This window comes from Ahaetulla prasina, chromosome 6 (assembly GCF_028640845.1).
Source record: "Ahaetulla prasina isolate Xishuangbanna chromosome 6, ASM2864084v1, whole genome shotgun sequence".
NCBI classification, from domain to species: domain Eukaryota; kingdom Metazoa; phylum Chordata; class Lepidosauria; order Squamata; family Colubridae; genus Ahaetulla; species Ahaetulla prasina.
The window spans coordinates 20,814,161-20,836,895 of record NC_080544.1 but is presented as its reverse complement, the minus strand read 5'-3'; the positions used below and the strand labels follow the sequence as shown (position 1 = coordinate 20,836,895).

Sequence of the window (22,735 nt, the reverse complement as noted above, 5' to 3'; positions counted from 1 at the left end):
AATTTGGATTCATTGAAAAGAGTAAGTAAAAAGGAATATTAGGACAGGGACGGTAGGCACGCAGGTGCGCTTCTGCTGATGCCAAACTTTGCCGGAGTTTCTTGGTCCACACGAAGTTTCTGGGTCTCTGAACCATTTAACTGCACAGGCTGCTTGTCGGTTGGAAGTCAGATTTATTTTTATTGGGATCATCTTTTTTTTGGTTTGCACTTAAACCTAGTGGAGCAACCCTTACTGATTTCGTGGTAGGGGAGCCGGAGGAAGGCAGCCACAGGTCAGGAAAGCTGGTGCCTCTTAATAGTAAACAGCAACAGACTTGGAAGGGAACTTGAGAGGTCATCTAGTACAGTGGTCACCAACCAGTGGTCCATGGACCACTGATGGTCCGTGAGAAAATTTTGCTGATCCGCAGAAAAATTATTTGCATTTTTTATATTGCACTAAATACTATTTTTCTTTTTAAAAAATTCATATTAGTGGTCCGCGGGATTTAAAATTAGGAATTTAGTGGTCCCTGAGGTCCGAAAGGTTGGTGACCCCTGATCTAGTACAACCCTCTGCTCATGCAAGAGGCCTATATTAGGGATTCGAACCGCCGAACTGCCGACCTTTCTGATCGACAAGCTCCGTCACTGAGCCACCCAGCTTTGGCAAGATGGGCGGCATACAAGTTTGATAAATAATTAAAAATGAAATTTGTTAGCTGAAAAAGGGGTTTACCAGACTCTTCTAGATTTCATATTCCTTCTATTTTACAATCCTCAAATACAGGTAGTCCTTGACTTACAACAATTTGTTTAGTGACCGTTCAAAGTTACCACAGCACTAAAAAAGTGACATGATTATTTTTCACGCGATCGTTGCAGCATCCCCGGGTCATGTGATCAAAATTCGGATGCTTGACGACTGGCACGCGCTGTATTTAGGATGGTTGCAATGTCCCAAGATCATGTGATCACCTTTTGTGACCCTCTGACAAGCAAAATTAATGGGGAAGCCAGATTCATTTAACAACCATTTTACTAACTTAACAACAATTCACTTAATAACAGTGGCAAGAATGGTCATTTTGACTCAAAATTCACAACTGTCTTGCTTAGCAATGGAAGTTTGGGATTCAGTTGTGGTTGTAAGTCAAGGATTACCTGTTCTATAATAGATATTGTCATGGGATTGGGAGTGATTAATTTGCTGACATGCAGAGGTTTTCAGGTAGAGGGAAAGTATTTGTTTTTTGACATCACTATTGTAGGAAGTTAGCACGCATTCCTCTCCTAGAAGAATGAAATATTCTAGGATATATTAAAAAGGCAGAATATTATACCTCCCTGGATGAGAAAAGGAGATACATACTCTTGGAAAGCACCCCCACCTTTGTTAAAAGCCCCAGAAAGACTGGGCCATCCTATCTACAGGACAAAAAGCTGGGCCAACTTATCTACAGTACAACACAAAAGACTGTTCTGTCCCCCCCACCTCAGTCCGGGAGACATGTGAACTGACTCAATTAGCCAGCAATTTAGTCCACGGCAGCTATCACCTCTGGCAGCAGACCAGCGAACATCTGCCAAGGTTTTCTTTATCTTCCCTGATGCCGGCGTCACAGAAGCTCGTTACCGGAGCAACTAGGAAGTCAGGAACAAACAGCACTTCAGCTCAAGTTCTCTCTAGGCAGTTTGATTTGTCCGTCACGTAGTAAAGCAGCCCCTCCTGCTTTTATACCCTGTGGGGTGCGACTCCCTGACTCAGCACTCTCTAGGCCTGCCCCACCCCTTCTTTTGTTGTTCCCGCCTCTTTTGTCTACGAAACTTGGGATCTAACCAGGACTGATTGTCCACAGCTGGGTCTGGAAGCGTTGCCTGGGCGGGGGGAGATACAGGAGACAGAGGCCTCATCACCTCCTCCACCTGGCCTGCCTCTGGCTCCTGGAGCTGAGCCAGAGAGGCCGGCTCTGCAGAAGGGAGCCCCGACAGCCCTTCCCCCTCACTCTCTGAGTCACTTTCTGGCAGGGGGCCAGGCCCGGGGAGGGGGGTTCTGGAGCCACAACAAAGACCTTCACCCTCAGGACATAATAGGATTAGCCCTCTACCCATTTTACCACATGGCACCTGAGAAGTTTACATCACCCCACAGAATTCAACCAAGCCTGGGACTCAAGACAACCTACAAAGTTATCTCTGCATGGCCCCATGGGAGTCTGACAACCAATCAGGATACATTTCTTTCACAGGAACAGGAAGCAAGTTCAAAGCCCAAGAGGGGGTATAAATATATCTCACTCTGCACTCCATTTGATCAGCTACCCAGGACTTCAAACCATGTGGTCCTGTCTACCATTAAACCATCTTTCCAAACGGTCTCCATATTTCCAGTGTCTTTCTCCCCACTTGGAACTGAACCCAGATGGACATTTCTTCCAACAATTGTAGATGTATTTTTTCCACCCAGGTTCAGTGACAGAAACAGGTACTTTTTGATAACTAGATAGGCCCCCACCCCTAAGTGCCCTGAATGTAAGCTATTCTTTTGGATCTAGCAACATTGTAGAAGTGGGAAAAAAGAGTTTGCACTGAGACCTTTGAGGATTGAAGATCTTTACTCAGGAAATATATTTGAGACAGCAATCACAAATGCACTTTGATACCTGGCCACTTTAGCATTGGATAGGAGGAAATGTACATCTCACCTAGTCAGTGTTAAACTCTTCAGTTCACTTCCTCTCTGAATATACCAGGCAGGCTCTGGATCATCGTTTGAGTTGAATGTTGGGAGATTCCAGACAAATCAATGGAAGTACTTCATGCAGAACATAATTAACTTTGGGTTTTACTTTCAGAAGATGTAGTGATGGGTACAACTTTTAAAAGGTGTTCGACAAACTAGTGGTAAATAGGGCTTTGGGTGTCATTAATAGATGTCTATGGAGATTCTCAGTCATCCAGGGCATAGTTGTCCCAAACATGTTTTTTCAAGAAAAAGCTTCTTGGATGCAAAGCGAAACATCTTCAAAGACAAACCAGAAAGTCCAGCTGCCTCTTGAAAAAGCACCTTTGGGAGTGTCATTAATAGTTACACATTTACCTGCATTATCAGGGAAGTAGTTATAGTTGGTAAAACTGGGAATGGACAGTTGCACTCTGGCCCTACCGTCTGGAATTCCCATTGTCATCAGGTAATTATTATCCTGTTTCTATCAGGATGGTTCCAATTTGTAGGGAGGTAGAGGCATCAGGTTTTCTTGATAGCTCCCTAATAGGGCAAAATCAGTTTTAAAATGGAAATGTAAAACGGGAATGCTATAGCCAAGAATACAGAGGGGGGTGTATGTGTGTGTGTGTGAAATGTAGTTTCTACTCTTTTTGTTATAATTACTTATATGTTGTAAATTGCCAATTTATAATTGTACCTGGATATCCCTGTCACCTTATTTATTAAATGGGGGGGGGATGTAACAGTACTGTAGAACAGAGGTTTGCAACCTTGGCAACTTTAAGCCTGGAGGACTTCAACTCCCAGAATTCCCCAGCCAGCTTAGGAATTCTGGGAATTGAAGTCTGCCAGGCTTAAAGTTGCCAAGGTTGCAGACGTCTGCTATAGAACTAAAGGCAGCTTTAAGCTGCCTCCACAGAGGTGTCTCCTATGAAGAGGTGTCTCCTATAAGGGCTGAACCATTAAGCGGAGCTGGCTTTTCTCTGAACCCTGGCTAGAATGGCTGGTGGTACCCCTGTGCATTTTGTTGATAATGATTTATTAAACATATATATATATTAATCATCAATTGTGTTGTAAATGTTGTACCTTGATGGAACGTATCTTTTCTTTTATGTACACTGAGAGCATATGCACCAAGACAAATTCCTTGTGTGTCCAATCACACTTGGCCAATAAAATTCTATTCTATTCTATTCTATTCTATTCTATTCTATATGCTGTCCAACTCCCAGTGACTCAGTGGAAACCGAGGGAAACATCCAGTTTCTAAGTTTTATGATCTATTGTTTTACTTTTTTATTATCTTTGATTTAGACTTGATTCCTGGCAATTACAAAACAAGTGGGTTAACAATGAATTCTGTTCCTAACTTAAATGTGTATGTAAGTCTGCTAACTTATACCTACAAATGTACCTATTAGTAAAATGGCAGACGGCGTTCTCTATGAGCCAACAAACCCCTGAAGTGGCCCAATGTTTTTATAAACCGCTGTAAACCAGTTGTATATTTAAAAAGCCTGACTTCAGCAGTTCCTGAAAGCATTGCGCAGCTTCAATGCTTTACCACCATCCACCATTTTTCATAATAGGCAATCCATTTCTATCTAGGGATTGTTCTTAAATTGTATGTTCTTGAACCAGGGACTGCCTTTCATGGATAAACCCACCCCATTTTCTTGACAAACATTTTCAGAAGTGCTTCGCTCTTTCCTTCTTCCTAGATAGAAAGGAAGAACGTCCCAAAACTTCCTAGCTGTCCACATTCAAACACCTAAATTAGACTAAGAGATGTCCAAGACAACTCATATATCAGAAGTTAGAATATAGAATAAGTTACAGGTGGGGAAATTGATTGAATATAGGAAAAAAACTAGAAGTAAGATTAGCTCAATAAAGAAGTGTTAGCTCTCCTTAGTTAATGTAAAGGTAAAGGTTCCCCTCGCAGATATGTGTAAGTTGTTCCCAACTCTAGGAGGCGGTGCTCATCTCCGTTTCAAAGCCGAAGAGCCAGTCCTGTCCAAAGACGTCTCCGTGGTCATGTGGCCGCCATGACTAAATGCCAAAGTTGCACAGAACGCTGTTACCTTCCCACCAAAGATGGTCCCTCTTTTTTTTTTACGTGCTTTCGAACTGCTAGGTTGGCAGAAGCTGGGACAAGTCACGGGAGCTCACCCCATGACGCAGCACTAGGGATTCGAACCGCTAAACTGCTGACCTTTCGATCGATAAGCTCAGCGTCTTAGCCACTGAGCCACCCTTAGTTACCTATGTTCAAAGTAAAATTTAGATATGTGCAAATCTTCATAGGATAAAACACCCTGAGATTTTATACAATTGTATTTTTCTCTGGAAGTCACCAGTCTGGCCATTCTTAGTTGGTTTATTGTTTTACCAGAAATATATCATCCAGAACAGGAAATGGTTTACTAGATCCCAGACATAGTCCAGCGCTGACTTCCACCCCCACCACAAACAACTTGGTGGCTCAGACTGCTAAGACAGTCTGTTATTAACACAGCTGCTTGCAATTACTGCAGGTTCAAGTCCCACCAGGCCCAAGGTTGACTCAGCCTTCCATCCTTTATAAGGTAAGTAAAATGAGGACCCAGATTGTTGGTAGCAATAAATTGACTTTGTATATAATATACAAATGGATGAAGACTATTGCTTAACATAGTGTAAGCCGCCCTGAGTCTTCGGAGAAGGGCGGGATATAAATGTAAAAAAATTTTTTAAAAAACTTCTTATTGCGGATTTGCTTCTGGTAAAGTGCCAAATGATTTCATCCATACATGTTGTGCTTCCTTAAATCTTATTTCATATGCATTTTGTTCTCTGACTGGATGATCGTTTTAATGGATTTCACATCTTAGATTTTCTATGCTGAATGGCATGTTAAAATTTCAACAATACTATTTTCATTTAGTATTTCAATTGGTTTCCCGGCGACATTTGAATGTTGACACCATGTATTATTTTGGCTATGTATTCTGTAAATATTGTATTTTTAAATTTTTAAAAAATATTTTTCATTAAGTTATTGTTCTTAGAATAGAATGGAGTGGAGTGGGATGGAATACTTTATTTGGCCAAGTGTGATTAGGCATAAAAGGAATTTGTCTCTGGTGCAGAAGCTCTCAGTGTACATGCAAAGCAACAGAGTAGTAATAATTATTAATCAGCCATTGAGAGTTGTTTTATAATTGAGGTGGGATAATATGTCTGATTAATAAATAATATTTAAGAAATAAATATGAGTCCTTAGTTGCATTAGATTTTAATGGAAAGATAGCTGAATAATTGCGGGCATAAGAAAATGCTTATCAAGCGGCTTGAAAGGGTTGCAAAACAAGCACTATGTCTGCATTGAAGAAATAAAATATAAAATACATCAAATTTGTAAACGTAAGGGCAGTTTACAATGTAACAAAACAGCCCAAGGAATGAATGCATTTTAAAGCCATGTGGTTCTTTAGTACATTTGCAAGCAACAACTTTTGAAGGAAGGCAATGCTATTGTTTTGTAAATTAGAAAGCTGCTGCTTCTCTCTTTCTTAAAAGCAATGCAAGCACCCCAAATCCTGCTTATTTCCTGCTTATTTTTTTGAAAATTATTTTGACGGCACCATATCCACCCAGATTAGAAAGCTACCTTTAATAGTAGAAATGAGAAAGGTGCTTCTCTTTGGAAAAGTTAAGAGTTGGGAAAATTTGGAACATCCCCTATATAGGGGGTGGGGGGAAAAACCCAGAAACACCGTGTTTTTTTTTTATGTCCGTTCGTATTTCTAGAGATAGTACGTAAGTAAGTTCTTGCATTGCTTTTGGCAAGTTTCTTGCACACACACAAAAAGTCTCAAAATGTTCCAAAACCATGTGGCACCTTCCTGTTTATTTACCCTGGGAACTGATCTATTTCTACGTTATAGGTAGTCCTCGACTTACACAGTTGAGTCATAAATTTCCATTGCTAAGCAAGGCAGTCATTACGTGAACCGTGTCCCATTTTATGACCTTTCTTGCCACAGTTGTTAAGTGAATCACTACACTTGTTAAGTTAGTAACGTCGTTCCATGAATCTGGTTTCCCCGTTGACTTTTGCTTGTCAGAATGTCGCAAAAAGTGATCACATGATCCTGGAACAGCGCAATTGTCATAAATACATGCCAGTTGCCAAGTGTCCAAATTTTGATCACGTCACCAGGGGGATGCTGCAGTGGTCGTAAGTGTAAAAACTTCGTCATCATCCCCATTTTTCAGGGCCATTGTAACTTTGAACGGTCATTAAACCAATGGTTGTAAGTTGAGGACTACCTGTATAACCAAAGAAATGAGATGCTGACATGAAAAGAGTTTGTCTAGCATTCCATCTCTTAGTACAGAGGTCTGCAAACTTGGCTCTTTTAAGACTTGTGGACTTCAACTCCCAGAACTCTGGGAGTTGAAGTCCACAAGTTTTAAAAGAGCCAAGTTTGCATACCCCGATCTTAGTATGATTGATTCTTGCATGATTATTTTGAATTTAGTTTAACTGTTTTGTTTTGTTTTTGCTTCTGTTTTTCAGCTTACAAACAATAGATTTTATCAAAGAAAAGCACTAGACATTTTAAGATATACATGGCTAGCTGTAATATTGTTATAACATATATGCCTGGTCCAGGGTATACATTTCATCAAAACCTATGATAATGTAAAAAGAAAGATCACATTGAGCCATAATAGAAATCACAGTGTGTTTTCATGGGGTAATAAGTCTTCATTTGGTAGCGTAAGCTTCAGAGTCTCATGTGGTTGGTTCACAAAGTCAGACCCATCGGGCTCTTCCAGATCATACTCGAAGCCCGATCCTGTCTCGGGATCAACTTCATTGCCAGATCCTTCTTCATCTCCAGAAAATGGCAAAGTACTGGGTTGGTCTTGAAGTATCTCTCTGAAAAGACATATTTTAAAAAAACAATCACTAAGTCTTAGCTACAGTGCTTAGATTTTCTTTATTCCCTAGCTCTGTGATGGCGAACCTATGGCACACGTACCACAGGTGGCACGCAGAGCCCGCTCTGCGGGCACACCAGCTATCGCCTAGCCCAGCTCCACTGTGCATGCATGCACACCTCCTGCCAGTCAGCTGGTCTTCGGGTCTCTGCCACGCATGAATGGGGGACGGGGCGCATGCAGGTGACTGTGCACGGGGGGGCGCTCATATTGCATTTTAGGGCCTCGCACAGCACTTCCGTGCCACCTTTTGGCTTCCAGATTGGTGTAGGAGGCCTTCCAGGCCCAAAATGGGGCACGGGGAAGGCTGCGCATGCCCTCCGTGCCCCTTTTGGGCCTGGAAGGCCTCCTGCACCAACCTGGAAGCCAAAACGGGGTGCAGGGGTCGGGGGAGTCACGTGTACATGCGTGGGGTTGTGCGTGCATGCGTGGGGGCGGGGCGCAAACGGGGTCACACGCACATTGCATTACAGGTGTGGGCACGCTGGCGCTCCCGTGCTTTCAACACATGATGACAAAAAGATTAGCCATCACTGCCCTATTAGTAATTACTATTAGCTCCTATTTGATTTTCATAATCCCCAACCAGTATGGTCAAAGGCTGATTCAGATAAACAAGACTAAGCTCACACTGCTTTGTAACAAAAGCACACATACCTCCTTTATATTTTATACGTAAAATATTAACTGCACAAACTTTCATAAACAACACACATACCTCCAAGTTTTTCTGGTTCCCTCCCTGTCATTCAGAGCTTGCCAACTAAAATGTTAAAGTAATGAATGAGGGAACCAATGAAAACAGGGGAAACCTAATTTTTAAAACTATACCTTGAAATAAGGGGTTAAATCAAAGCATCAGCTCCAAAAGCATGAGGGAGAAAGAAAAGGACTAAAAATGTAATAAGACAACCTATTCTTCGTACTTGTGCAGAGGTGTTGCTGTAAAATAGATTACACACGAGATAAATCGGAATTTCAATTCACATGAGAAAAGTGACAGCTTCACCATTCCTTGAATCAAAAGCCACAAGAGAGATACCAGCTTCTAGCCCTCTAATGCAGATGGGCCTCATTGAGAGTCAGATACTTCATCTAGTTTCCACCTCTCAATGAGATGAGCTTGCGTTGGTGGGCTGGAATCCTGTGTCTCTCACATAGCTTTTTGATCAGGAAAAAAAAGAAAACTTTGCCCAATTCGTTAAAAAGGTACTGCCGGCAAAGGAAAAAAAAAGATTGATTCACATGTAAAGGTAGTTCTTGACTTGTGACCAATCACTTAGCAACCGTTTGAAGTTACAATGGACCCTTGAAAAGCTACTTCCAACCCTATTTCAAAGTGACGGCATCAACTTCCCACTTGTGGTCACATGATTGCATTTTGGAGTCATGTGACACAGTCATGTGACCACAATATCTCATGCTTTTTTTGTCAGCTTTTACTTCTAGTTTCTGGCAAAAACTGGCCCATAGCAAAAAAAAAAGGCTTCACTTAGTGACCACAGTGTTTGCTTAATGACCAGTGCGAAAAAGTCATAACTGGTGACCCGCTTTACAACCATCATGACTTATGGTCATAATTCCCAGGCTCAGTTCCAGTCATAGGTCAAGGACTTATCTTACCGTGTGGGGTTTGCCTCAAAGAGGTTCTTTGCATTCTCATCCGGCGTGACAAAACTTGGCCCCTTTTCTTCAATGCAGTTGGCATAATTGGCATCAGGTTTACATCGGACCCACAGGTACCGGCTTTTTTGAGGAGCTCCTAATAAAAAAAAATGGTATATGTGTTGAAATCAAATTTATAACTTATTAAATATTACTATGATCACTTTGTAGTATTCGTATTTGACACCCCTGATCTAGATGCATCTGGTGGGCATGAAACTGGGAAAGGCTACGTAATGATGGTGTTGTGTCTGCGCCCCCTGAGCCGGGCCTCCTGCCAGTAAGTGACTTGGAAAGTGAGGGGGAAGGGCTGTCAGGACTTACCTTGGGAGCACCGGCTTCCCTGGCTCAGCTCCAGGAGCCAGAGGCAGGCCAGGTGGAAGAGATAATGAGGCCTCCATCCCCTGACTCTTCCCCCCCAGGCCACGCCTCCACACCCAGCTGATGGCAATCAGGCCTGGCTGGACCCTAGGTTTCCTAGGCAGGAGAGGCAGGAACAACAGAAGCAGGGGTGGGCAGGCCTAGGAAGTGCTGAGTTATGGAGCCACACCCCACAGGATATAAAGGCAGCAAGAGCTGCTGTGCCTCTTCGTAGCAGGCAAATTAACTGCTTAACTAAGAGCTGAAGTACTGTTTGTTCCTGGGTGACTCATCGGCGTCGAGGGAGATAACAGAGACACTTGGCAGACACTCGCTATTTTGCTGCCAGAGCTGATAGTGCCGGCTAATTAAGCCATCACTCGGACAGAGGCAAAGGGGGACAGAACAGATGGTTTGTCATAAAAGCCCTCAATACACTAAATTGAAAATGGGTAGCGAGCACCCAAACATCATACTTACCACTCTAGAACCATCAAGTACAAACTCATGTTGTACCACATCACCTTAACACTGTTGATAATTCAAAAAATATTTCAGCTATAAAATATAGCATAGTAAGTTCACGGGACACAGGTAAACAGAACCAGAAAAAATTGCAGCATTCCAAAGAGGAATTATAAGGCATTTAGGATGAGTGCAGGGGTGAAATGCTCCCGAATTGGACCAATTCATGCGATCCGGTAGCGATCATGGCTGATGGTTCAGCGATCTGATAGCGATGGCGGAGCAAAGCTCCGCCCACCCGCCTGGGTGTCATTACTTCCTGGTTTTAACCAGGAAGTAATGTGTTTTTTACCTTCTGCGCATGCGCAGGTCTGCGCACACATGTGACGCATGCACACAGCACATGCACTTCCGAACCGTTAAGGAAGGTAAGTAGATTTCACTCCTGGATGAGTGTACTGAGCAAAGGAAGGCTCAAAAGAAGGCTGAGAAACAGCGTGGCAAGGCCATCTGAAACTGATCAGGCCATGAAATACAATTATATCAGATGTTCTAGCCAATAGTGTGCAGGTTGGGGTAGGAGGATATATTAGTTTTTAGTCCACCTCCCAAACCAGATGCTTTCCATATGTGTTGAAGTAACCTCATCGCTAGCAAGCACCATGTTAAAGAAAGCTGCAAACATCGTTTTTTTCAAACTGTGTAACAGGTCTGGCTGACCTTGATAGAAAAACCCATTTCCTTTCTCTCACCACAACATAGATAACTGAGTTTCCATGACATGGCTGAGACAATCATCTCCCCTAGTTTAAATTCACCGCACATCTAGGCACACAATCAGGAATCCCCACGTCAATGGAGAGGGATCATTTTCAAAGTGTCAGAAAGTGAATTTCTGCAACTTCCAGTGTGAATGAATTTCGTGAGACTTCTGGGATAGGTTGAAAAAAGTTCCTGGTATTTATGTTCCCACAAGAGCAGAATTGGAGGGTCGTGCCAATGTACAATTTAGCTGTTTAATTGACACACTGAAAAGCTATCATTCTGTTCATTTGTTTCTTCATTTATTCAGCTTCAGATCTTGTAAGAGAAATTACAAAGCTCATTTACTGCCTTTGCACTATGCAGATGTCAAGTATCCCATCCTGTGGAATAAGAGGATTTTTACTGTTGCTAATTCTGAACCAGCTCAGGGCAAAGAAATGATTCTCACAAGCTCAGAAATCTGGTCTGTTGCCAAAACAAAGTATGGGTGAAAAAAATCATCCCTTCCAGAAATCAACTTGGGTTAAGCCATTTGTACCACAAAGATGTCCACACTGATTGAAACCTTGATGTCACTATAAATGTCACCGGAATTCTTTTGTAACGGCTTACAGAATACAGAATAACAGAGTTGGAAGGGATGTTGGAGGTCTTCTAGTCCAATCCCCTGCCCAAGCAGAATATCCTTTACCCGTGATGGCGAACCTATGGCACGCGTGCAAAAAGTGACACACGAAGCCATATCACCCAGCACTTGCAGCCTTGCCTGTTTGTCTTCTGGGTTTCTGGTGCGCATTGACACGCCGATTGTCCTTTGTGTGCGCAACAGTGCTGAAAACCGACCTGTGCATGTGCGCCAGCCACCTGATCATCGGGCACGCATGCGCACTAGAACCCGGAAGTTCGGCTTTTCCGAAGCGCAGCCCTGATGAGCGTATGTGCGCGCGATGTTTCCGCACAACCTTTTTGGCAGGTCATTCGCCATCACTGTCCTATACCATTCTGGACAAATGGTTGTCCAAACTCTTATTATAAACCTTCATTGATTTAGTACCCACAGCTTCTGGAGGCAAGTGGTTCCACTGATTAATTGTTCTCATTGACAGGAAATTTCTCCTTAAACTTTAGATTGAATCTCTCTTTGATAACTTTCCATTTGTTATTTCTTGTCCTGCCCTCGGTTGCTTTGCGGAATAGATTGTCTTCCTCTTCTTTGTGACAGTATCTCAAATATTGGAACACTGCTATCATGTCACCCCCTAGTCCTTCTCATCATTAGATTAGATATATGCAGTTCCTGCAATCGTTCATAAACTTTATTTTTGATGATAAACCTATTTATCAGTGATTTGTTTCCGTGGATGTCTGCTGACTTCAGCTTCTATTTCTAATCTTGCAGCAGAGGCAAGGCTGGCAACGTGTCACCATTTCAAACTGGCAGAAGTTAAAGGCAATTATTTCCCAAATTTTGGGAAATGAAAAGTTTGGGGGTGTAGAAGTGCACATTTCCTGATCAAGCAATGATTCCTCTAAAAATTATGCCTAGAAGGGGCATGATATTTCTCTGGGGGTTTTTTCTTTAAATATTACATGTGAAAATGGGATAGAACTAACTTAAAAGTAAACACATACAAAAGGACAGGTTGTCCTCTTCTAATGGACACAATTTTGCCCGATTTTACAACCCTTCTTGTCACAGATGTTAAGCGAATCACTGCAATAGTTAACTTAGTAACACGGTTGTTAAGTGAATCTGGCTTTCCCATTGATTTTGCTTGTCAGAAGGCCACAGAAGGTGGTCCTATGGCCCTAGGACATTGCAACCGTCATAAATATGAGTCACTTGCCAAGCATCTGAATTTTTGATCATGTGAAAGCTGCAACGGTCGTAAATATGAAAAATGGTCATAAGTAACTTTTTTTTAATGCTGTTGCAATTTTTGAACAGTCACTAAAGAAACTGTAAGTTGAGGACTACCTGTATTGTGGGAAGCCAAGTCATCTATCCTCAAATCTCTTACTCCTATTCTTCTATTTCAGGGGTCTCCAATCTTGGCAACTTTCAAATTTGTGGACTTCAACTCCCAGAGTTCCTCAGCCAGCTTTCATTGACATAAGTGTGGATTGTTCATAATTCTGGCATAATTTAAGTTTCAAGGAAGAACATCATAACAATGAACAGGTAGTACTGAAAAGACCATTTCCTTGTGAACACAAGAAGTGTTATTTTCACATATACCCCATGGCACAATCCTGGTAAATCAAGAAATGCACAAAACCTGATAGGATCCTGGGATAGGTTTTTATCAGGGGTGAAATGCTCCGGTTCGCACCGGATCGTCCAATTCTGTAGCGATGGCGGCGGGTGGTTCGGAGAACTGGTAGCAAAAATCCCTGCCCCCACCCCTGCCCAGCTGAGCCACGCGATCATCAGAGGGTTATTTTTTTTACTTTTAAAAGCAATTTTTCTTCAGCCGAAAAAATGCTTTTAAAAGTAAAAAAAAAAGTCTCTGATGATTGTGCAGCTCAGCTGAGATTGTCAGAACCCTTTAAAACCCTTTAAAAGGCTCCTTTGGCAAACCCAGCTGAGTTGCCTGATCATCAGAGGCTTTTAAAAGCATTTTTTATAACCTCTTCAGCCAAAGAGGTTGTAGAAAAAATGTTTTTAAAAGGTTCTGGCAATCAGGCAACTCAGCTGGGATTGTCAGAACCCTTTGAAAGCTTTTTTTCCTCTGGCCTGATCATCAGGCTTTTAAAAGCATTTTTTACAACCTCTTCAGCCAAAGAGGTTGTAGAAAAAATGCTTTTAAAAGTTTAAAAAAAAAGTTGACCATGCCCACCCAGTCACATTACCCCACCACCATCAAGCCACGCCCACAGAACCAGTAGTAACAAATTTTACCTTCCACCCCTTGTTTTTATGAAGAAAGAAGTAAGCAAACAAACTGTATTTTATTTTGTATTAGTTTAGGTTGGTGAAGTGCTAGAAGAGAGGCGAAACCAAAAACTAAGTGAACTGTGTGTGACAAGGAATGTATACAGCTTCTTCTTTACAATTTCTCAGCAGATAAATTATCGCTAATGATTAGTGGGACACACGTCTAAATCGTAACATTATACACTATAGATCTATAGAGTAGATCCTGGAAATGTAGGTGGCACAAATGAAAAGAAATGAGAATCACTAGAAAGCCTTCTCACATCAGCTCTTCCAGTTAGAGGGCAACGGCTCAATTTTCTCTAGAGCAGGGGTCTCCAACCTTGGCAACTTTAAGCCTGGAGGACTTCAACTCCCAGAATGCCCCAGCCAACTTTGCTACCTCCTACCCCCTAATGCCCCCCACCCAGCTAATTATCTTTCGGATAATTAGGTACATTCTGCCTATCAGTAGTGAAACAGGGACTGCAGATGTTTCCTTGATATTTTATGATTTAAGTGGCTAAATCATTGAAATCATTTAACCCCTTTTCTTTCTTTTTTTAGATTGACCACATTCCCTTGAAGCTTTTTCCTGCTTCTATTTCTGAACGGAAAGAAACATTTGAAATCGTGCTGAACAATTTACAGACTTAACCTTTCATTCCTCCCTCAGAAATATTATTTGTTTATAGCGCAGACAGTTTTAGCAGTGTTCAGTCTTCATTGCTGTTTTTACCCCAGTCTCACTGGGCTTTTACTGTATGATAGCATCTTTCTGTTATGTTTTCTTCAGTTTGGAGTGTTAAATGATATTCCTATTCTTTTGAGAATCCCAGACATTCTTGTCAGTAAAACAAAACTAAGGAAAACCATTGGAAGTTTATTTCTTAGATTAAAACTATCGATCCATATCTTCAACCAGAGGTGGGTTTCAGCAGGTTCTGGAGAACCGGTAGTGGAAATTTTGAGTAGTTTGGAGAACCGGTAGTAAAAATTCTATTCTCTGCCTCCTGAGTCTCAGCTGATCAGGAGGAAATGGGGATTTTGCAGTATCCTTCTCCTGGAGTGGGGTAGGAATGGAGATTTTACAGTATCCTTCCCCTGCCACGCCCACCAAGCCACGCCCACCAAGCCATGCATGCCACACTCACCAAGCCACGCCCACAGAACCGGTAGTAAAAAAAATTGAAACCCATCACTGTCTTCAACCATACTGCCAGAAAACTCTTTTATGCGAGCTATGAAGGATAATTTTTGTCATCAGCACTAACTGATTAAGAACCCAAACGGATGAAGCTGAATCCTCCAACCTGCAGGATCTTACATCATTCGTCTTTCTTCAGCAGCAGCCTAATTGTAAACCTGAAGAAAGTTTATTATTTAGTAGGCTTTAATTAGAATTAGAACTAGAATTAGAATAACAGAGTTGGAAGGGACCTTGGAGGTCTTCTAGTCCAATCCCCTACTTAGACAAAAAACCCTACACCACTTCAGACAAATGGTTATCCAACCTCTTCTTTAAAACTTCCAGTTTTGGAGCATTTACAACTTCTGGAGGCAAGTTCTAACTGTCAGGAAATTTCTCCTTAGCTCTAAGTTGCTTCTCTCCTTGATTAGTTTCCACCCATTGCTTCTTGTCCTTCCCTCAGGTGCTTCAGGTCCTTGTCCTACCCTCAATTTGCAAAAGAAAGCTGGGCTATGCCTGCCTTTAAAACTGACAGAAAGGAGGATAGATATGCTGGATTAACATAAAGCCGTGCTCCAGAGTTGAATGGGTTGAATCCAAAACGGTACATTATATTATATATGAGAGAGACAACACAACAACAGGAAGAGCTCAGCAAGCAGTCCAGCTTAATTGCATACTGCACTGTATACAATTAAATAAACTCATAATTAAATTTGCTCGACAGTGAAAGTGTAACTCAGAGATTTGCTACATCAGAAATTTCTTTGTGAATTACGAGAGGTATCAATAAGACTGGTACAAAAGAGACAATTCTGGATAGTGTGCTAGCCTTTTTCATAGTTAATATTTAATATTGGGTGCCTTTCTTCAAGGTTTCAGCCAGTCAGCCATGCCCCTCACAAGGCTATTCTATCCAACCTCCACAACATTAGTCAGTCTTCCATACTTAATATTTATTGAGTGACTTTAGACCAGGGGTCTCCAAACTTGGCAATTTTAAGACTTGTGGACTTCAACTCCCAGAATTCTGGGAGTTGAAGTCCACAAGTCTTAAAGTTGCCAAGTTTGGAGATCCCTGCTTTAGACCTAGTGATTTCTTGTAGCATCACTCAACTATTTCCTCATAGTTACAGATCCCTGTTGGGGACAGTCTTCATCTCCAATAAAAGAATATCTATAACTATAGCTTGGTGCTTTCTGAGCTTAGCTGTTCTCTTGCTGACATTTCATTACCCAACTAGATAATATCACCAGTCACGTGCAAGCAAGCATCCAAGCTCAGAAAGCATCAGGAATTCTAGACTTTACATCACCAGGATAATATCAATTACAATAGTTGAGTAATCTATGGACAAATGGCCTTGAAATTCCTTCCCTGGGTTACTTTTTAAGGGTGATTATGTTGATGGTACTTTTGCGAATGGTATTGTCACTGTTCTATGTCCAGAAGCACCTCTGACTGAGCAGAGAGAGAAAAAATCAGCATTTTAATAATGAGACGGGGGTTAGAAAATATGATACATTTGGACAATTTGTAATTTGTCTTTTAGCTTTTGAAAATTGTACTCATCGCGGCAAGCTTAGCATTTGCTCAAAAAAGGAAATGTAAAGAAATGCCCACAGAAGAAGAAGTAATAAGCAAAATTTACAACTGTGTAGAGATGGACAGACTTACTTTAGAACTCAAAGACAAAAGCGAATCAAGGTACTATGAAGTCTGGAGTAAATTCTACGACTGGCTTGATAGGCGGAAGAATGCCAAAAACGAGATAACGAATGTCTGGAAATGTATATATCAATGTATATTGTACTTATGAGTGTATAATAGGTTTATTAAATATGTATATAGCTGTACTGGTAGTAGTAATATAGTGTATAGTTGATATATAAGGAATTAGGAGATATATAAATTTGTATATAGACTGAGGAATATATGATTTAGTAACTTGAACTTGATGTAAATGTTAGAAACCAGAGACGTAGAGCAATGTCCATTGTTTTTGTTTGTTTTTAAAACCAATAATTTTTTTCTATAAAAAAAGAAAGAAAGAAAGAAAATTGTACTCATCTATTATACATATTATTTTATATATATAGGAATTTAGCTCACTAAAAGTGGAAGTTTGATCTGAATAAAGAACAGTAAAAGCATCCTGTGTGGTAACTTGTAAAGAACAGAGACCTCAATTTCTTCACACTTACACCAATTTCCTTTTGCATCACAAGACAAACCTAATACTCTAACAGAAAAAAAAATAATTATTACCTTTCAAATATCTTGCTAGGATGCCAAATGAGCTGCTAATGTTATTTCTTAAAAGATGCCAAGCAGAAAGAAACAGGGAATAAAACAGATCCTGCTAAACTGTGTGATCAAGGGAGCACAGTTGCCTTTCTAAAAGTCTAATGTGTAACTTCCCATTATACTCAGGATTTTAATGAAATCCCCAAACAAACCACTGTTTGTAAGCCAAGAGCAAACACTGGCTTAAAATCATCTTTATTCTTGATAACCATTGTATTGCAAGGATAGTCAGTTTGTCTTTCCTCACAAGGGGAAGTATGAAGACATATTTAACTGGCTATGTAGAGTTGTTGTTTTTAATCTAATATGGTCTATTGCACCACAATTCAGGCCCATTCTAGAGGGCACAGAATGGTAATAATGAACGAGACAATCATATCACATTGCTGCCATCTAGCAGACACAAGGAGTTTTGCAACTTTGATATCCAAGAACTAAAAATGGATAATGGAACTTTTCTTTTCCAATTAACATTTTGAATGTTTCTCTATATAACTGGCACAGAACAAATGCCTTTGGCACATAACTAGCAGATCAATCTTTAGAGCTTTATTGGATTGTACTTAGACCGCAGCAGCTAGTTCAGTTTAAATCCTATTAAATTCTGAGTAAACATGTCTTCGAGGTGGTTTTCCAAAAGGCAACTGGACTTTCTTGGTTTTTTTCCTTGAAAACATTTCGCTTCTCATCCAAGAAGCATCTTCATTTCTGACTGAATGGTGGGGAAAACCATCCCTGCCATTCAGTCAGAACTGAAGATGCTTCTTGGATGAGAAGCGAAATGTTTTCAAGGAAAAAAAATCGAGAAAGTCCAATTGCCTTTTAGAAAAGCACCTTTCGGATAACTATGACCTGGATGATTGAGAATCTCCATAGCCATCTGTAAACATGTATAGAATTGGGTTGTCCAGTAGATTCTTGGTTCTGGATATATATATAAAATAAAAGTGCCCTCAGGCAGTGTCACATTAAACTGCTTTTGGAATTTAGCTTTCCTGTATTTTATTACATGCAGCATATTTTAAGGTACAGTTAACAATTGTAACAGAGTATGCACATAATTTTTTTATAATGGTAAAACCATATGCTTTACTCCAGAGGTGGGTTTCAGCAGGTTCTGACCACTTCTGGAGAACCGGTAGCGGAAATTTTGAGTAGATCGGAGAACCGGTAGTAAAAATTCTGACTGGCCCCACCCCCATCTATTCTCTGCCTCCCACGTCCCAGCTTATTGGGAGGGAATGGGGATTTTGCAGTAATCTTCCCCTGGAGTGGGGAGGGAATTGAGATTTTACAGTATCCTTCCCCTGCCACATCCACCCTGCCCACAGAACTGGTAGTAAAAAAAGTTGAAACCTACCACTGCTTTACTCCTTCCAAATTTGTGTAGTTAATTCTGTAATCAGTCTTCCAGAGATTATAATTTTGGGTGGATTAATTTTATTATTATTATTATTATTATTATTATTATTATTATTATTATTATTATTATTATTATTATTATTAATGTATTACTACTTGCAAGAAAATAAGATCCCCTGTAAGACAATCATATTTTTAATTGCATAAGGAACTGTACTTTTTTTTACTCAAGCGTTGTTCCCAACGTTTAATGATTAAAGCACCTTCCCGCTATAAAATGGAACTTCTTAAAAAAATAGGAAAACCCCACCCCACCTCCACCTCCATTGCTGCTATATAGACCCCGCGTGGAATATGGTGAGCGGCTATGGCACCCCGGAGGACATTGATCATAAATGAGGGTGGGACAATTTCCTCATCCTGCTCAAAAAACCCTTGAAAACGTTTAAAGACAGAACAACAACTAGAAATATTAAACGCCAACATAATCATAAAGAAATGCTCCAAGACTCCGTTGGCTTTCCTTTAACAAAGTTGTTTTTTGTTGCACTTATTAAGCTCTGGCTTGTCTGAAGAATGCACACTTTTTTAAAAAGAAAAACACCATATTGGAATGGCTATGCCACCAGTCCACTGTACTTATGAGCCTCCACATTCCTATTTGGAGAAGGGATATGGCGGTCACTTGCTAAGCGTAACCTCCAGAGAGAAGGATATCTGCCAGAGCCCAAGATTTTTGGAACAATTCTGTCCTCATTTCTTTGGATGCAAGCCCATCCGAACTCCCTGATGCCTATTCCTGAATCAACATGTACAGGATTGCCGTGCAAATCTCGTCTTTGTTAACACATCTTATCAAGGAGATTAGGAAAAGAACAGCCACCGGAAAATTTTTACCTTGTCCTGGGCATCCCAGAAAAAGGATTACACCAAGAGCCACAAAGATCCTTCCAATAGGTTTGACGAGCATCTCCAATTTGGCTTGGGCACCTCCACACTCCGCCAACCGTCACCGCTGATGTGGAAATGAAACAGGGGCAGGCGACTGGCTGCCTTTACAAAAGGTTTCCAAACCTCAAACCCAACCCTTTCCTTGCATCACGACTTCCTGAGCTCAGAAGAGGGACACCTCTACTTAACAAAGCCTAGATCTTAATTCTACACTCTTGATCTAGTTGCTACAGGAAGCCAGGGCTTCCTCTGCAGATAAAGAGTAGAAGGTCTACTCGGAGTAACATCTTACCAGATTCAATGTTACTCCCAAAGAACAAGGGTGATTTGCAGCATTGGTTTCAATTTTTTAGGGGAAAAAATCATTTACCTAGGAGTAAATTATACTGAATTGGTATCCATTGGCTGACGTAATATGAGGCTATTTAGCAATTAAAATGTTTTGGAAGTTCTCCTCTACCAGCAGCCAATTTTCTATGAAGAATATTTAATGTAAGTTAAAGCTATCGTTCCTTATCATAAATTAATCCATGTCAGAATATATTAAAATAAAGTAACACCTATTAATATAAAACTATATTAGCATGACATAGTACCGTCCTCAAGTTATGGCCAAAATGGAGCCAGCCCATTATGGTCACAAGTCATGAAGATTGTTAAGCAAAGTGCCTCACTTAATGACCCCTTACCCCTGCTCTCACTGATGCAGTCATTAAGTGACTACCTAGGCAGTGGTGGGTTGCCCCTGGTTCGGACCGGTTCTATAGAACCGGTAGTAAAACTGGCGGGAGGCTCCGCCCACTGACCTGAAAATCATCAAAAGTGATCTGTGCATGCACAGAAACTTCTGCACATGCGCAGAAGAGCATGTGCGTGCCTGAGCGGAGCACGGGCACGATGCGAACCGGTAGTAAAGGTACTCCTGTACCAAGGTTGTTAATCAAAGCACAGGATGTGTAACTCACACATCAATACTGTGTCTGAGTTCATCTCCTAAATCCTTGGAAACAGTGTGAAGGGGACTTGTAACCGGCTTTCCTTCTGCTGTACTAAAATTCTGAGAACAAAGACCAAATGTCACAAGTTTTGACACAGCCGAATCCCCTTCCTGCAAAATCATACCTGCCGCCATGACCCTGAGCCATCAATAGTGAACTTTGGTTTCCCAGTCATGGAAATGCAAAGGCCTGCATTCAAACTAGTACAGGGGTCTCCAACCTTGGCAACTTTAAGACTTGTAGACTTCAACTCCCAGAGGTCCTCAGCCAGCTTTGCTTTGCTGGCTGAGGAACTCTGGGAGTTGAAGTCCACAAGTCTTAAAGTTGCCAAGGTTGGAGACCCCTGCACTGGTACACACTTTATGTGGATGTGACCCAAACTGGTAACAAACAAACAAACCCCAAAGACTTCAATCAATTTTTATAAAGAAATATTTTTTTAAATTAATGATTCAATTGGTGGGGGCCCAACTCTACAACTATTCTGAATGATTTACACTTTAGAAAATTAAAAAGAAAAGAAGAGACATCAAAGAAAAAGGATGTAGCTGACCAGAAGTCTGAATCTAAGGCTCTCAACCAACATCCTAATCTGGAAGTCTAAGAGCTGCTGTTTTGTCAATTCTCTTTGAAGGTCCTGTTCTAACATCTCAAATTTGTTGGAGGTGGAGGGGGTGGGGTTAGTTTTACTTACAGTTCTCTTTCCAGCAATGTGCTCCTCAACTCTTGGTTGTTTTGCAGTTTTCATGGGTGGGAGAGATCCTGAGTTGGTACCATGGCGTTTCTTTCTTTTTCCCCATGTCTTATCCGTCCTACCCGAAAAAAATCCCCTTTATCTCTGTTGTGGTTTTTGCTGTTATCTTGTCCAAAGAATATTTGGAGATGATCCCCACCCTGTTAAAGACCTTGGAGTTTTCATATCAAATGATCTAAGTGCCAAAGCCCACTGCAACTACATCGCCAAAAAGGCTTTAAGAGTTGTAAACTTAATCTTGCATAGCTTCTTCTCCAGAAACATTACACTACTAACCAGAGCATATAAAACATTTGCTAGACCAATATTGCTTGCCTGTCTGGAACCCATACCTCATTTCGGACATTAATACAATTGAGCGTGTCCAAAAATATTTTACAAGAAGAGTTCTGCACTCCTCTGAATACAACAAAATTATGCCACCAGACTAGAAATACCGGGTTTAGAAAATTTAGAACTCCGCCGCCTATGATATGACCTGAGTTTAACTCATAATAATCTGTTACAATGTCCTTCCTGTTGAAAACTACTTCAGCTTCAATTGCAACATTACACGAGCACACAATAGATTTAAGCTTAATGTGAACCGCTCCAATCTTGACTGCAGAAAATATGACTTCAGTAAGAGTTGTTAATGCCTGGAATGCACTACCTGACTCTGTGGTCTCTTCCCAAAATCCCCAAAGCTTTTAACCAAAAACTATCTACTATTGACCTCACCCCATTCCTAAGAGGTCTGTAAGGGGCGTGCATAAGAGCACCAACATGCCTACCGTTCCTGTCCCGATGTCCCCTTTGATTGTATCCAATTCATATAGTTTTTTTTAATATTTATGCTTATTGTTGTTAGTTGTGAAGTCGTGTCCGACCCATCGCGACCCCATGGACAACATTTATGCTTATATATATGCTTATATATCGTATAGTTATTTCATACTTATGCCTACATATACTGTTGTGACAAATAAATAAATAAAAAATAAATAAATAAAAATATTAGTTAAATAAAAACGGATCCAGTGGGAATACTAAAAATTGATAAAATAAAATAAAACTGATAGGAGCTACTGCAAACACGCTCCGGCAGCTAACCTCCCAGCTCCCCCTCCCACCCTAATGTGGAAGAAAATCCTGGCCTTTAACAATTTGCAGAAATTCAAAAGGATGGAAGAAGTATGGTACTTCAGAGTCATGCCACTGCACATGTTCTCATTCAAACCATCTGCTATTGTAGCTGGACCACTCTCTCTCCCGGTCACTTCAAATGAAGACGTAATTGCATCATGGCAATTCTCAT

At 41.0% G+C, this 22,735-nt stretch overlaps 1 protein-coding gene across 1 annotated transcript; it reads right to left on the bottom strand.

The window, feature by feature from the left end:
* Nucleotides 1-5,973: 5,973 nt before the first annotated feature.
* Nucleotides 5,974-19,778, bottom strand: SRGN (serglycin). Its single transcript, XM_058188031.1, has 3 exons — nucleotides 19,633-19,778; nucleotides 9,328-9,466; nucleotides 5,974-7,642 (listed from the first exon to the last, which is right to left on the bottom strand). Exons 1-3 carry the CDS (start codon nucleotides 19,703-19,705, stop codon nucleotides 7,438-7,440), a joined length of 417 nt encoding a protein of 138 aa, XP_058044014.1. The 5' UTR covers nucleotides 19,706-19,778; the 3' UTR covers nucleotides 5,974-7,437.
* Nucleotides 19,779-22,735: the final 2,957 nt, after the last annotated feature.